Raw genomic sequence first — 16,214 nt, 5'->3', positions numbered from 1 at the left:
GTGTTCCTATGTGGCAGCAGTGTGTAGGAGGGAGGTTCCTAGGTGTTCCTATGTGGCAGAGGTGTGTAGGAGGGAGGTTCCTAGGTGTTCCTATGTGGCAGATGTGTGTAGGAGGGAGGTTCCGAGGTGTGAGAAGTGTGCAGAAGGGCATGAGACAAAGAAATGGGTAGCATTGGGGAAAGTAGTGGTATGTGTTAATTGTAGAGGTGCCCGTGAGGCTGGGGATCAGACATGTCCGGTGAGAGAGGCAGGTTGAGGTTTCCAGGGTTACAGTAGTACAGAGGGTATCATATGCTGAAGCACAGTAGCAGAACGTGGCTAAAATCACTGGGGAAGCCAGTAAAAAGCCATATTACAACCTGTTGTGATCATTTCTTTGTTTGCTCTATAACCCATTCGTTCATACACCACCGTGACATACAATTAGGCCGTGACAAGAAAATGACAGTCACACAGTGGCGGAACAGCCACACAGTGGCGGAACAGTCACACACACAGTGGCGGAACAGTCACACACACAGTGGCGGAACAGTCACACACACAGTGGCGGAACAGTCACACACACAGTGGCGGAACAGTCACACAGTGGTGGAACAGTCACACAGTGACGGAACAGTCACACAGTGGCGGAACAGTCACACAGTGACGGAACAGTCACACAGTGACGGAACAGTCACACAGTGGCGGAACAGTCACACAGTGGCGGAACAGTCACACAGTGGCGGAACAGTCACACAGTGATGGAACAGTCACACAGTGATGGAACAGTCACACAGTGGCGGAACAGTCACACAGTGGCGGAACAGTCACACAGTGGCGGAACAGTCACACAGTGATGGAACAGTCACACAGTGGCGGAACAGTCACACAGTGGCGGAACAGTCACACAGTGATGGAACAGTCACACAGTGATGGAACAGTCACACAGTGATGGAACAGTCACACAGTGGCGGAACAGTCACACAGTGGCGGAACAGCCACACAGTGATGGAACAGCCACACAGTGATGGAACAGCCACACAGTGACGGAACAGCCACACAGTGGCGGAACAGTCACACAGTGGCGGAACAGTCACACAGTGATGGAACAGTCACACAGTGGCGGAACAGTCACACAGTGATGGAACAGTCACACAGTGATGGAACAGCCACACAGTGATGGAACAGCCACACAGTGATGGAACAGTCACACAGTGATGGAACAGCCACACAGTGGCGGAACAGCCACACAGTGGCGGAACAGTCACACAGTGGCGGAACAGTCACACAGTGGCAGAACAGTCACACAGTGGCAGAACAGTCACACAGTGGCGGAACAGTCACACAGTGGCAGAACAGTCACACAGTGATGGAACAGTCACACAGTGGCAGAACAGTCACACAGTGATGGAACAGTCACACAGTGGCAGAACAGTCACACAGAGGCGGAACAGTCACACAGTGGCGGAAAAGTCACACAGTGATGGAACAGTCACACAGTGGCGGAACAGCCACACAGTGATGGAACAGTCACACAGTGGCGGAACAGTCACACAGTGGCGGAACAGCCACACAGTGATGGAACAGTCACACAGTGGAGGAACAGTCACACAGTGGCGGAACAGTCACACAGTGGCGGAACAGTCACACAGTGATGGAACAATCACACAGTGATGGAACAGTCACACAGTGGCGGAACAGTCACACAGTGGCAGAACAGTCACACAGTGGTGGAACAGTCACACAGTGGCGGAACAGCCACACAGTGGCGGAACAGTCACACAGTGACGGAACAGTCACACAGTGGCAGAAAATAAATGAAACTACACATTTGTTTGATTCATTTGAACATCTGTCCGAGGGAATTCCACAAAGCAAATATTGCATGTAACAAAACAGTTACATGACATACAGCACGGTCCAGCAAGTTCATGTGTTCTACAGTTTACTGAACAACTACTGATTTAGAACCATGAAGTTACCTCAAGTCAACACAGCAGCACTGCCTCCGCTATTCCAGCACCATTTCAACTTAAACGTTGAAACGTCATCAAATCAACGAGACTATAATACAGTGAAAACAAACTTAAAGATACCAAAACAATTTAGTCCAGGAAATGTTGCTAAATTATTTTTTTTATTTTACTAGGCAAGTCAGTTAAGAAGAAATTCCTATTTTCAATGACAGCCTAGGAACAGTGGGTTAACTGCCTGTTCGGGGGCAGAAGGACAGATTTGTACCTTGTTAGCTTGGTGATTTGAACTTACAACCTTCCGGTTACTAGTCCAACGCTCTAACCACTAGGCTACCCTGCTGCCCATGTGGCTGTCCATGGTACTGATTTTGGTCTGTGTGCGTGTGCATGCAAGTAAAAAAATAAAATATTAGTTGAACACAAATGCCATCCTCCTCTCTTTCATCTTGGAAAAACTGTCTATGGCTCTGTCATACTGTATGATTTTAGTTTTTGTTTTCATAGGCTACCTAGCTAAAATGCTTGCTAGCTTGACTTCCTCGCATGGCCAACAATCATATCAGCCCAGTGGCACAATATATGCATTTATGGTTAGATAAGTGTCGCCATCATAGTCATTGGCCTGTACAGAGAATTAAGTCAAAACCACTAGTCCAAATCCCCATCTCCATCCATGGCTTTAGGAAAGGGCAGATTTAGCAAAAAAAAAAAAAAAAGTTTTGCTTTGGATGTGATTTGATAGGTGTGAAACCAAATCCAAACTGGCCTCTCTTGGGGGGCGTTTTGCTGCGCTAGTACAACACACAGTTTAAATTAAAAAAATATATAAAGGGAGGCAAAACGCTTGCTGGCGTCAATCAATCAACTGCTACGGCGGCAACATGTCATACTCGTTTGGTCCAAACAGCATCAGATACATGGACTATACATACTGAGACAGAGGAGCACTGTTTCCCTCGCTGTGATGATTTCTCCGGTGAGACTCAGCCACTTAAGAATTGAATGGAAATTATGAAAACACCGAGAGAAATTATTTTGTAATTTTTAAACATTTTTGGGTCAAATATTTAGGGAAGCCTGACACCCCTTGGCATATATGAAAATACACCACAGCTGATGCAGATGGGTTGAAGAGGAAGGATACTGAGAGGATTCGTTTGAGTGTGAATGCCAACCGCCATCGAAGAAGGGGAAGAAGAGCGCTTTGTGGAACCAATTTCACGCATGGTGCTGTGACCGGGGAGGTGTTTCACTCTAGTACGGCTCGACTTGTTTATTTCCGTTGCAGAAAGGAAGTAGCTCGTTGGGTCTTGTGGAGGTGACCGAATGGCAGATTTATTCTGTCAATCTTGAATTAGTTCTCTCCCAGAGTCGTAGGAAACACCGATTATTTTATTTTAATTGTGAAAAAATACCGTTAGCACCATGGGAGCTCACCTCGCGCGGCGGTATATCACCGAGACGGAGACAGAGCCTGACCCTGCGAAACCGTTTGGCTTTGACCCCGAATTCGGCTTCGACGAGAGGAAAGAGAGAGGTGTGTATTGTTGAGACTGTTTTGGTCTGATCGTGTGACCGTACAGGAGTATGCTTGAAAAGTGTCTGCTGGTGGACTCATGTCCATGGAAAGTAAAGTCCATTAGCAAGCTAACTGCAACTAGTAGTGGCTTGCTAACGTTACCCAAATTTGGCTAGCATGATATGTTCCCTATTAAATATAACTTGAGTATTTCGCCCCCTTTCCATTCGTGTAAAGTGTTTATATTTTAATTAATAAGACTGTCAGTTCAGACAGAAAAATGTCAAATTCAGTCATAAATCCCGGGTGCATCTCAATAATCCAATGTCTAACTCTCCTCGTCTCCTTTCCTTACTCTGTGAAAGAATAGTTGCTTGCCAACAGTACAAGAGTTCCCCGCATACATATAATGCATTACGGAACATGCAAGGCTACACTTATACACATCTCAGGATAAAGCCTACTCCCTTCTTTGTTGACAAAGAATTAACCCCCAATTAACCCCTGGTGTAACATGTTATCTTGTCCCCCTGGTAGAGATGGTGTAACATGTTATCTTGTCCCCCTGGTAGAGATGGTGGCCCCTAACCCCTGGTGTAACATGTTATCTTGTCCCCCTGGTAGAGATGGTGGCCTCCCCCATTAACCCCTGGTGTAACATGTTGTCCCCCTGATAGAGATGGTGTAACATGTTATCTTGTCCCCCTGATAGAGATGGTGTAACATGTTATTTTGTCCCCCTGGTAGAGATGGTGGCCTCTCCCATTAACCCCTGGTGTAACATGTTATCTTGTCCCCCTGGTAGAGATGGTTCCTCCCCCATTAACCCCTGGTGTAACATGTTATCTTGTCCCCCTGGTAGAGATGGTGTAACATGTTATCTTGTCCCCCTGATAGAGATGGTGTAACATGTTATCTTGTCCCCCTGGTAGAGATGGTGGCCTCCCCCATTAACCCCTGGTGTAACATGTTGTCCCCCTGGTAGAGATGGTGGCCTCCCCCATTAACCCCTGGTGTAACATGTTGTCCCCCTGGTAGAGATGGTGGAACATGTTATCTTGTCCCCCTGATAGAGATGGTGGCCTCCCCCCAGATAGAACCTGGTGGTCCCTTGTCCCCCTGGAGATGGTGTAACATGTTATTTTGTCCCCCTGAAGTGTAGATGGACAACTGGCCCAACCATTAACCCCTGGTGTAACATGTTATCTTGTCCCCCTGGTAGAGATGGTTCCTCCCCCATTAACCCCTGGTTCTAACATGTTATCCCCCCTGGTTCTAACATGTTATCTTGTCCCCCTGATAGAGATGGTGTAACATGTTATCTTGTCCCCCTGATAGAGATGGTGTAACATGTTATCTTGTCCCCCTGGTAGAGATGGTGGCCTCCCCCATTAACCCCTGGTGTAACATGTTGTCCCCCTGGTAGAGATGGTGGCCTCCCAGGCCCAGATGAATCTGCCTGGTCCCTCTAGGAGAGGGACTGCCTGGTTCTACCAGGTATCAAGCTCTGAAGTTCTAGGGACAACTGGCCCAACTTCCTGGCCTGTAAACACGAGAGACACGACTGGGACTACTGCGAGCACCAGGAGTAAGTATCTGCCTGGTTCTAGGAGTAGGTATCTGCCTGGTTCTAGGTGTAGGTATCTGCCTGGTTCTAGGTGTAGGTATCTGCCTGGTTCTAGGAGTAGGTATCTGCCTGGTTCTAGGAGTAGGTATCTGCCTGGTTCTAGGTGTAGGTATCTGCCTGGTTCTAGGTGTAGGTATCTGCCTGGTTCTAGGTGTAGGTATCTGCCTGGTTCTAGGAGTAGGTATCTGCCTGGTTCTAGGAGTAGGTATCTGCCTGGTTCTAGGAGTAGGTATCTGCCTGGTTCTAGGTGTAGGTATCTGCCTGGTTCTAGGTGTAGGTATCTGCCTGGTTCTAGGTGTAGGTATCTGCCTGGTTCTAGGTGTAGGTATCTGCCTGGTTCTAGGTGTAGGTATCTGCCTGGTTCTAGGTGTAGGTATCTGCCTGGTTCTAGGTGTAGGTATCTGCCTGGTTCTAGGTGTAGGTATCTGCCTGGTTCTAGGTGTAGGTATCTGCCTGGTTCTAGGTGTAGGTATCTGCCTGGTTCTAGGTGTAGGTATCTGCCTGGTTCTAGGTGTAGGTATCTGCCTGGTTCTAGGTGTAGGTATCTGCCTGGTTCTAGGTGTAGGTATCTGCCTGGTTCTAGGAGTAGGTATCTGCCTGGTTCTAGGAGTAGGTATCTGCCTGGTTCTAGGTGTGGGTATCTGCCTGGTTCTAGGTGTAGGTATCTGCCTGGTTCTAGGTGTAGGTATCTGCCTGGTTCTAGGTGTAGGTATCTGCCTGGTTCTAGGTGTAGGTATCTGCCTGGTTCTAGGTGTAGGTATCTGCCTGGTTCTAGGTGTAGGTATCTGCCTGGTTCTAGGTGTAGGTATCTGCCTGGTTCTAGGAGTAGGTATCTGCCTGGTTCTAGGAGTAGGTATCTGCCTGGTTCTAGGTGTAGGTATCTGCCTGGTTCTAGGTGTAGGTATCTGCCTGGTTCTAGGTAGGTATCTGCCTGTATATCTGCCTGGTTCTAGGAGTAGGTATCTGCCTGGTTCTAGGTGTAGGTATCTGCCTGGTTCTAGGTGTAGGTATCTGCCTGGTTCTAGGTGTAGGTATCTGCCTGGTTCTAGGAGTAGGTATCTGCCTGGTTCTAGGAGTAGGTATCTGCCTGGTTCTAGGAGTAGGTATCTGCCTGGTTCTAGGTGTAGGTATCTGCCTGGTTCTAGGAGTGGGTATCTGCCTGGTTCTAGGAGTGGGTATCTGCCTGGTTCTAGGTGTAGGTATCTGCCTGGTTCTAGGAGTAGGTATCTGCCTGGTTCTAGGTGTAGGTATCTGCCTGGTTCTAGGTGTAGGTATCTGCCTGGTTCTAGGAGTAGGTATCTGCCTGGTTCTAGGTGTAGGTATCTGCCTGGTTCTAGGTGTAGGTATCTGCCTGGTTCTAGGAGTAGGTATCTGCCTGGTTCTAGGAGTAGGTATCTGCCTGGTTCTAGGTGTAGGTATCTGCCTGGTTCTAGGAGTAGGTATCTGCCTGGTTCTAGGTGTAGGTATCTGCCTGGTTCTAGGTGTAGGTATCGGCCTGGTTCTAGGTGTAGGTTGAGGTTTAGCAGCACATGGAGTTTGTTTCTGACCTTCCTGGACACACTTTATGGTTGCATCCCAGCCAGGGTTTTGAGTTTAAATCCCACTGGGGTCATGTCCAATGTTCCCTGTTTAAATCCCATTGGGGTCATGTCCAATGTTCCCCGTTTAAATCCCATTGGGGTCATGTCCAATGTTCCCTGTTTAAATCCCACTGGGGTCATGTCCAATGTCCCCTGTTTAAATCCCACTGGGGTCATGTCCAATGTCCCCTGTTTAAATCCCACTGGGGTCATGTCCAATGTCCCCTGTTTAAATCCCACTGGGGTCATGTCCAATGTCACCTGTTTAAATCCCACTGGGGTCATGTCCATGTCCAATGTTCCCTGTCATTTTTGGAGCACTGAGCAAGTCAGGTCTTGTGAGAAGAAACTTAAAACTTTCTGTGCAACTTCCGGTGTGCGTTTACAGTGAACACTGAGGTTGTACCATCAGTTTTAGACAGTAACCAATAGGCTGTACCATCAGTTTTAGACAGTAACCAATAGGCTGTACCATCAGTTTTAGACAGTAACCAATAGGCTGTACCATCAGTTTTAGACAGTAACCAATAGGCTGTACCATCAGTTTTAGACAGTAACCAATAGGCTGTGCCATCAGTTTTAGACAGTAACCAATAGGCTATTTGGCATAATGTACTCCTATCAGAATGGCCTACCAATAGAGAAAATCCCAGAACATTTTCACATGGAAATAGCCTTTGATTTCTATCATGTAACCTATAGGTGGGGTTCAATGCAGACCTACAGTAACCTATAGGTGGGGTTCAATGCAGGCCTACAGTAACCTATAGGTGGGGTTCAATGCAGGCCTACAGTAACCTATAGGTGGGGTTCAATGCAGGCCTACATTCCATGAGACTGGCTCTGCCTACAACAAAATCAGACTCAATCTTGCATTGAAAAGGGTCTGATAAGTTGATTCAATCAGAGACAGAAACGTTGATCTATATAGTGCAAACTAATGGGTGTGAAGTCCAATCTCTTGAGTCTGTGTGGGCTGTCATTTCTTCTGCTCTGCTGTCCTGGAGGAGGTGAGTGGCCGCACACAACTTAGAGGGAACAGGAAGTTGACTTGACAGTGGTCATGTGGCTTTCGATCACAGTACAAAATGGCATGTATTGTTATCAAAGAGAGTTGATGCATGTGTCTGATGTGTCACACGTGAATAGAGTTGTCAGACTTGTAGTATTAGCACTGCCATCGGAGGTCCTCCCCCATCAAATCCACTTGAACGCCCCTCTCTTCTCTCTGTGTGTGTGTGTGTGTGTGTGTGTGTGTAGCTACGTGATGCGTATGAAGGAGTATGAGCGGGAGCGACGGCTGCAGATGAGGAAGAAGAGGGTGGAGGAAGCCCAGGCAGCTTGAGCATCATCATCGTCATCATGACCTCTAACCCCTGACCCCTCTGTGTACATACCTGCTGCTCTCCACAATAAAGAGCTCCACGACTCTAGCCCTGAGCCACCCGTCTCTTTGTTTGTTTCCTGGTACGTTACGAGCCTGGGAACCACACAGGAACCAACGTGGTGGGACCGACCCCAATTTGTCCAATAGAAATGCTTGTTTTTGTTGAATACTCCCCAGGTCGTAGGAGGGGTGTGCATCAGAGCAGGGTCTGAGCCAGCTGTCCGACAGTGTGGATGTCGACAATGCGGCTTTTAGAAGGCGATGTTCCCGTGTTTGTAGTAGAGATCTCATTCACGGTGAACGCTGCATGTCAGCTCTATCGGAAAATTGCCTTTAAAAAAAGAGGCATTGTCAACAACCCGCTGTCTAACATTTAGGCCTGGATTCAATCAGATCGCGTGTCAACCAGCGTTGGCCGGATCCACAGAGCTGATGTTTCCACGGTGTTGGAGGTGGAGCTGACGAATCAGAGGCTGCTATTGACAAACACCTTATCTGTGCTGTGTTCAAAACAAGAGTGTAGTGTCAGGGATAATGACTCTCTCAAATTGTTGTTCGGCTAATGTATGTTTTCATTTGAATGGGGGTTTTCTGCCTACCAGTCTAATTCAATTATTTCATAATGATAAGAGGGGAGCTGATCCTAGATCATATGGACATGTGCACTTTATCTGGTCATTCAGAATGACATCTTTCCCTCTACTGACAGTAGCTCTGCTACAATCTAGATCCATCAACTGATTGAATAGAATCAATTTAGTTTCGCATTCCGTCACAGGCTGGGTTTAGACAGGCAGCCCAATTCTGATTTCTCACTCATTTGCGCAATCAGATCTGAGATTGGTCAAAATACCAATTTGTGGGGTGGGAGGGGATCACAATTGGTCTGCCTGTGTAAACGCAGCCTTAGATGTGTCCTATGGCCCTCATCTCCAGTGTGGTAATAGTGGTGTATATTAGTCTCCAGTGTTGTAACAGTAGTCTATATCATCAGATCATAGATGGTTTTTAAACTAAATGTCTTCTAATGAAAGTTCCAACAGAACGACCAAAAGCTCATGGTTTATTTCCCCATTTCTGATCAAAGACGTTGGTATTGTTATACTTCTTCACATGAGTAAAAAAAAAAACAAAAAAACTAAAGTAACCCAGAGCAGATAGACCTACACCTTGTTATATACTGGTCACATCCCAAATGGCTCCCTAGCCCCTATGTAGTGCACTACTTTTGACCAGAGAGCCCTGTAGTATTGTACCATTTGAGACATGCCAGACTGTCAGTCAGGTTATTAAACACTCAGATAAGAAAAATAACAATAGCCAATCACGTGAGTTGAGGAGCGTTGTTAGGCAGAAACTTCTGTGTGGGAAAGCATAGTATAAGACAGTCTCCTCAATGTTTTTTGGGGGGTTAAGTGTTATGAATTGGAGGGTAGGGGGGGGGGTAATCAAGGGGGCAGGGTTCTCATTCCAGGTCAGTCCAGTGTAGAGTAGGTTTGGGTGGGTCTCCATTCTTCTCTAGAGGACGAAGGGGAGGATGGGCGAGCGAAGGGGGGGGTAGTCCCGGAACTCTTTCAGGTAGCTGCGGTGCTTCCCCTTGGCCCACACCGTCATCTGGATGAAGCCCACCGCCGTGAAGAAAGCCACCGGCAGACACTGAGTCATCAGGGTGAAGCCGAACCACGAGCCCAGCTACAGGAGAGACGGTGTTACACACATACTCTTATACATGTCACACACACAGGTGGCTATGAGCAGACACTACATGGGAGAAAGAACGATGGTGTTAGCCACCTTTTGTGTGTGTGTGTGTGTGTGTGTGTGTATATGAGCAGACACTACATGGGAGAAAGAACGATGGTGTCACACACACACACACCATAATGTGGATGTTGAATAAGGCAGCCCCTCGCACCTCTGATTCAGAGGGGTTGGGTTAAATGTGGAAGACATTTAATTATAACTGACCAGGTATCCAAACCCGTTTCCTATACACTAAAATTTCACTGCCAACTTCTGCCACTAGGTGGCCATGAGCCTAACTACTACAGTGAGAGACATAATGCACACTGTTCCTCCTAACCAGCAGAGAGCAGCATCACCCTGGACTAAATGCAGGGTGATTTCGCCCCTAGATGTTGATCTTTGCATTTTCCACACTAATGGTTAAGATTGGTGGACGGGAAGCTGATCCTAGATCTGTGCCTGGACTAGCCTAGTGGTTAGAGCGTTGGACTGGAAGGTTGCAAGTTCAAACCCCCGAGCTGAAAAGGTAAAAATATGTCGTTCTGCCCCTGAACAGGTAGTTAACCCACTGTTCTTAACTGACTTGCCTAGTTAAATAAAATAAGACTCACCTCATAGGTGTAGTTGGGACAGGAGACCAGCAGGAAGATCCAGGTGAAGGGGTTCTTAGTGGGGTAGGGGATCTTCCTGGTCTTAGATCCTGATGGAAACAGACAGAGTGGGAGAGATTATTGTGGGCTACTATTTTGTAGCACACAGAAAACAGTGTATGTTGAATTGATTGATATGTTCTAATGTTTGCATATTCAATAGGAGTGTGTACCTGGTGGGCGGAGGTTCCGCAGGGCGATATGGATGGAGAAGTTACCAACCTGACAGAACTGAGAAGATAGCATCGACTAAATAACCATTTACTATATTGTTCTATTACTATAGTATACAGGATGAGTACATTATAGTAGAGCATAGAACAGTCTTACCAGAAAGATGATGAGGGCAATCCTGACCTGCTGCTCACCATAGATTGCTGAAAAGACAAGGGTGGTTAATATAGTAGCGTACTCACTAGGGGTGGTTAATATAGTAGCGTACTCACTAGGTGGTGGTTAATATAGTAGCGTACTCACTAGAGGGTGGTTAATATAGTAGCGTACTCACTAGAGGGTGGTTAATATAGTAGCGTACTCACTAGGGGGTAGTTAATATAGTAGCGTACTCACTAGGTGGTGGTTAATATAGTAGCGTACTCACTAGAGGGTGGTTAATATAGTAGCGTACTCACTAGAGGGTGGTTAATATAGTAGCGTACTCACTAGGGGGTGGTTAATATAGTAGCGTACTCACTAGAGGGTGGTTAATATAGTAGCGTACACACTAGGGGGTGGTTAATATAGTAGCGTACACACTAGGGGGTGGTTAATATAGTAGCGTACTCACTTGGGGGTGGTTAATATAGTAGCGTACTCACTTGGGGGTGGTTAATATAGTAGCGTACTCACTAGGGGGTGGTTAATATAGTAGCGTACTCACTAGGTGGTTAATATAGTAGCGTACTCACTAGGTGGTGGTTAATATAGTAGCGTACTCACTAGGGGGTGGTTAATATAGTAGCACACTCACTAGGGGGTGGTTAATATAGTAGCGTACTCACTAGGTTGTGGTTAATGTGGTAGCGTACTCACTAGGTGGTGGTTAATGTGGTAGCGTACTCACTAGGTGGTGGTTAATATAGTAGCGTACTCACTAGGTTGTGGTTAATGTGGTAGCGTACTCACTAGGTGGTGGTTAATATAGTAGTGTACTCACTAGGTTGTGGTTAATGTGGTAGCGTACTCACTAGGTTGTGGTTAATGTGGTAGCGTACTCACTAGGGGGTGGTGTATATAGAGGGTGGTTAATATATAGTAGCGTACTCACTAGGTGGTGTATATAGTGGGTGGTGTATATAGTAGCATACTCACTAGGTGGTGTATATAGAGGGTGGTTAATATAGTAGCGTACTCACTAGGTGGTGTATATAGTGGGTGGTTAATATAGTAGCGTACTCACTAGGTGGTGTATATAGTGGGTGGTTAATATAGTAGCGTACTCACTAGGGGGTGGTGTATATAGTGGGTGGTTAATATAGTAGCGTACTCACTAGGGGGTGGTGTATATAGAGGGTGGTTAATATAGTAGCGTACTCACTAGGGGCTGGTGTATATAGTGGGTGGTTAATATAGTAGCGTACTCACTAGGTGGTGTATATAGTGGGTGGTTAATATAGTAGCGTACTCACTAGGGGGTGGTGTATATAGTGGGTGGTTAATATAGTAGCATACTCACTAGGGGGTGGTGTATATAGAGGGTGGTTAATATAGTAGCGTACTCACTAGGGGCTGGTGTATATAGTGGGTGGTTAATATAGTAGCGTACTCACTAGGGGCTGGTGTATATACTGAGTGGTTAATATAGTAGCGTACTCACTCGGTGGTGTATATAGAGAGTGGTTAATATAGTAGCGTACTCACTAGGTGGTGTATATAGAGAGTGGTTAATATAGTAGCGTACTCACTAGGTGGTGTATATAGTGGGTGGTTAATATAGTAGCGTACTCACTAGGTGGTGTATATAGAGGGTGGTTAATATAGTAGCGTACTCACTAGGTGGTGTATATAGTGGGTGGTTAATATAGTAGCGTACTCACTAGGTGGTGTATATAGAGAGTGGTTAATATAGTAGCGTACTCACTAGGTGGTGTATATAGAGGGTGGTTAATATAGTAGCGTACTCACTAGGTGGTGTATATAGAGAGTGGTTAATATAGTAGCGTACTCACTAGGGGGTGGTTAATATAGTAGCGTACTCACTAGGTGGTGTATATAGTGGGTGGTTAATATAGTAGCGTACTCACTAAGGGGTGGTTAATATAGTAGCGTACTCACTAGGTGGTGTATATAGAGGGTGGTTAATATAGTAGCGTACTCACTAGGTGGTGTATATAGTGGGTGGTTAATATAGTAGCGTACTCACTAGGTGGTGTATATAGAGGGTGGTTAATATAGTAGCGTACTCACTAGGTGGTGTATATAGAGGGTGGTTAATATAGTAGCGTACTCACTAGGTGGTGTATAGAGGGTGGTTAATATAGTAGCGTACTCACTAGGTGGTGTATATAGAGGGTGGTTAATATAGTAGCGTACTCACTAGGTGGTGTATATAGAGGGTGGTTAATATAGTAGCGTACTCACTAGGTGGTGTATATAGAGAGTGGTTAATATAGTAGCGTACTCACTAGGTGGTGTATATAGAGGGTGGTTAATATAGTAGGCCATCCAGGCAGCAAAGCCCCAGTAGTAGGTGCAGTTCTGGAACACAGGAACACACTGTATCACACACAGGCTTCATCCCAAATTGCACCCGATTCCCTATATACTGCACTACCTTTTAACCAGGGCCCATTACCCTATCCACTATATAGTGCACTACTTTTGACCAGAGTCATATGGGCCCTGGTCAAAAGTAGTGCATTACATAGGAAATAGGGAGCCAATAAGGATGCGGACCACAGTGACAGATGATCCCAGAATCTCTCAGCAGGTTCAAAGGTCACCCTGGGTTGAAGAGACAGGCAAGGTTTCCCTAGATGAGGTATGTGTAAGGTGATACACCATCACGATGAGGTAAGAGGGCAACTAAGGCTGTGGTGTGTGTCAGAGAGAGAAAGAGACACAGTGAGTGTGTGTGTTATGAATGCGTGTGCGTGTACCGTCAGTGTGTGTGTGTACCGTCAGTGTGTGTGTTATGAATGCGTGTGTGTGTGTGTGTGTGTACCGTCAGTGTGTGTGCATGAGTCAGTGTGTGTGTACCGTCAGTGTGTGTGTTATGAATGCGTGTGTGTGTGTGTGTACCGTCAGTGTGTGTGCATGAGTCAGTGTATGTGTGGGCGTGTCAGTGTTATGAATGCGTGTGTGTACCGTCAGTGTGTGTGTTATGAATGCGTGTGTGTGCATGAGTCAGTGTGTGTGTGTGCGTCAGTGTGTGTGTTATGAATGCGTGTGTGTGCATGAGTCAGTGTGTGTGTGTGTGTGTGTGTGCGTCAGTGTGTGTGTTATGAATGCGTGTGTGTGTACCGTCAGTGTGTGTGTGCATGCGTCAGTGTGTGCGTCACCTTGAAGATGTTGCGTAACGGCATGGTCCCGTGGGAGAAGCGATGGACAAACAGGGTCTCCAGGAGTCTCTTCAGGTAATGGAAGGAGTGACACATACAGGCTAGACTGGGATCACACACAAACTACATTACCCAACATGCGCCAGGATACTCACCATAGAAACCAAAGACAATGGTTCTCCTTATTCCTGCCATTCGTAGTTTGATGAACTAGAGTTCAACTAGCAGACAAATATGATTCACATCTAACAAGCGGCTCATTGCAGTTCCACTCAGATATACAGTCGTCTGACTACAGTTGTCTGCACGACCCAGTGTGTGTGTGTGTGATAGAGAGAGACACTCACTGTACGACCCAGTGTGTGTGTGTGTGTGTGTGTGTGTGTGTGTGTGAGAGAGAGAGAGAGAGACTCACTGTACGACCCAGTGCTTGCTGGTGGTGAAGTCATATTTGGGGGCGTAGATGAAGGGAACACGGAAGTAGAACATTAGGTAGAGGAGGAGAGGACCACCATACTCTGTCAGAAACACCTGAGAGACAATCAGAGACCTATTTCAATTGACTGATTTCCTCATGTCAACTGTAACTCAGGAAAATCTTTGAAATTGTTGCATTTATATTTTTTTGTTCTGCATAATATAGTCCAGCTCCGGATCATTCATCAACCCCGTTGTGTCAGAGCTCCAGATCATTCATCAACCCCGTTGTGTCAGAGCTCCGGATCATTCATCAACCCCGTTGTGTCAGAGCTCCGGATCATTCATCAACCCCGTTGTGTCAGAGCTCCTCATTCATCAACCCCGTTGTGTCAGAGCTCCGGATCATTCATCAACCCTGTTGTGTCAGAGCTCCGGATCATTCATCAACCCCGGTGTGTCAGAGCTCCGGATCATTCATCAACCCCGTTGTGTCAGAGCTCCGGATCATTCATCAACCCCGTTGTGTCAGAGCTCCGGATCATTCATCAACCCCGTTGTGTCAGAGCTCCGGATCATTCATCAACCCTGTTGTGTCAGAGCTCCGGATCATTCATCAACCCCGTTGTGTCAGAGCTCCAGATCATTCATCAACCCCGTTGTGTCAGAGCTCCGGATCATTCATCAACCCCGTTGTGTCAGAGCTCCAGATCATTCATAAACTCTTGTCTGAGCAGCAAAGGACAAAGCCATTTTAAAAACTGTTGCTACGGTCATCATGAATAACTTAACCTTTCTCCCTCCCTCCAGTCTGCCCAGCTCTCCTCCTAGTGGAACACTGGTGTTTACATGTTGGACTACAGATGTCCAGCCAGCCAGCCAGGCAGGGAGGATACATTTATCGCTCTGTTTTCCACACCTGTTCCTGCCTAACCGACAGTCGCCTAACCGACAGTCACCCCTTCCTCCCCCACGTCCCTCCCTCCCACACGTCCATCCCCCACGTCCCTCCCTCAGTTAAATGTGACAGGGACTTTAATAGTGATTCTCAACAAAAACTAATATACACCAAGGTCAGGAGGAAACTAATAGCCACCAAGGTCAGGTGGAAACTAATAGCCACCAAGGTAGTGTGCACATGTGTGCGTGGTATGTGTGTGCCTGTGTGCGTGGTATGTGTGTGCCTATGTGTGTGCCTGTGTGTGTGCCTATGTGTGTGCCTGTGTGTACTCACAGTCACCCAGCTGATTTGAGCTCCCAGGTCTCGGAAGTAGAAGGTTGCCGTGGTTCCCACAGGAAGATGCTGCAGAACATCCTCATCTTTTAGAGACTTACCCTCTGATAGAGAGAGAAGAAGAGAATTCTGATTAATAACAGCCCCACAAACAAGTTGCATGATCAGTCCTTACCAGCCTGCTACCATCACTACTATAGATATCAACACTGTCCTGTACCAGCCTGCTACCATCACTACTATAGATATCAACACTGTCCTGTACCAGCCTGCTACCATCACTACTATAGATATCAACACTGTCCTGTACCAGCCTGCTACCATCACTACTATAGATATCAACACTGTCCTGTACCAGCCTGCTACCATCACTACTATAGATATCAACACTGTCCTGTACCAGCCTGCTACCATCACTACTATACTATAGATATCAACACTGTCCTGTACCAGCCTGCTACCATCACTACTATACTATAGATATCAACACTGTCCTGTACCAGCCTGCTACCATCACTACTATACTATAGATATCAACACTGTCCTGTACCAGCCTGCTACCATCACTACTATACTATAGATATCAACACTGTCCTGTA

The 16,214-nt window shown here is 46.6% G+C and overlaps 2 protein-coding genes across 3 annotated transcripts in view; one reads left to right on the top strand and one right to left on the bottom strand.

Moving 5' to 3' along the window:
- Positions 1 to 3,217: 3,217 nt before the first annotated feature.
- Positions 3,218 to 8,121, top strand: ndufb7 (NADH:ubiquinone oxidoreductase subunit B7). Its single transcript, XM_064963900.1, is given in 4 exon segments — positions 3,218 to 3,492; positions 4,901 to 4,983; positions 4,986 to 5,062; positions 7,942 to 8,121. Coding segments are annotated over 4 exon segments (357 nt in total). The 5' UTR covers positions 3,218 to 3,380; the 3' UTR covers positions 8,027 to 8,121.
- A 997-nt stretch (positions 8,122 to 9,118) lies between these two features.
- Positions 9,119 to 16,214, bottom strand: part of tecrb (trans-2,3-enoyl-CoA reductase b) — a 48,366-nt gene continuing 41,270 nt past the window's right edge. For both annotated transcript variants that reach the window (XM_064963899.1, XM_064963898.1), the window contains 8 exons: positions 15,616 to 15,719; positions 14,380 to 14,495; positions 13,965 to 14,070; positions 13,089 to 13,161; positions 10,795 to 10,841; positions 10,638 to 10,695; positions 10,426 to 10,514; positions 9,119 to 9,760 (listed from right to left, as the gene is read on the bottom strand). In XM_064963899.1, coding sequence (XP_064819971.1) covers positions 9,587 to 9,760; positions 10,426 to 10,514; positions 10,638 to 10,695; positions 10,795 to 10,841; positions 13,089 to 13,161; positions 13,965 to 14,070; positions 14,380 to 14,495; positions 15,616 to 15,719 — 767 coding nt within the window. In that variant the 3' untranslated portion in view covers positions 9,119 to 9,586. The remainder of the gene's footprint in view (positions 9,761 to 10,425; positions 10,515 to 10,637; positions 10,696 to 10,794; positions 10,842 to 13,088; positions 13,162 to 13,964; positions 14,071 to 14,379; positions 14,496 to 15,615; positions 15,720 to 16,214) is intronic.

Source organism: Oncorhynchus masou, unplaced genomic scaffold (genome assembly GCF_036934945.1).
Source record: "Oncorhynchus masou masou isolate Uvic2021 unplaced genomic scaffold, UVic_Omas_1.1 unplaced_scaffold_869, whole genome shotgun sequence".
Lineage (NCBI taxonomy): Eukaryota > Metazoa > Chordata > Actinopteri > Salmoniformes > Salmonidae > Oncorhynchus > Oncorhynchus masou.
The sequence above is the reverse complement of the archived record's forward strand: the minus strand, read 5'-3'. Positions and strand labels throughout refer to the sequence as shown.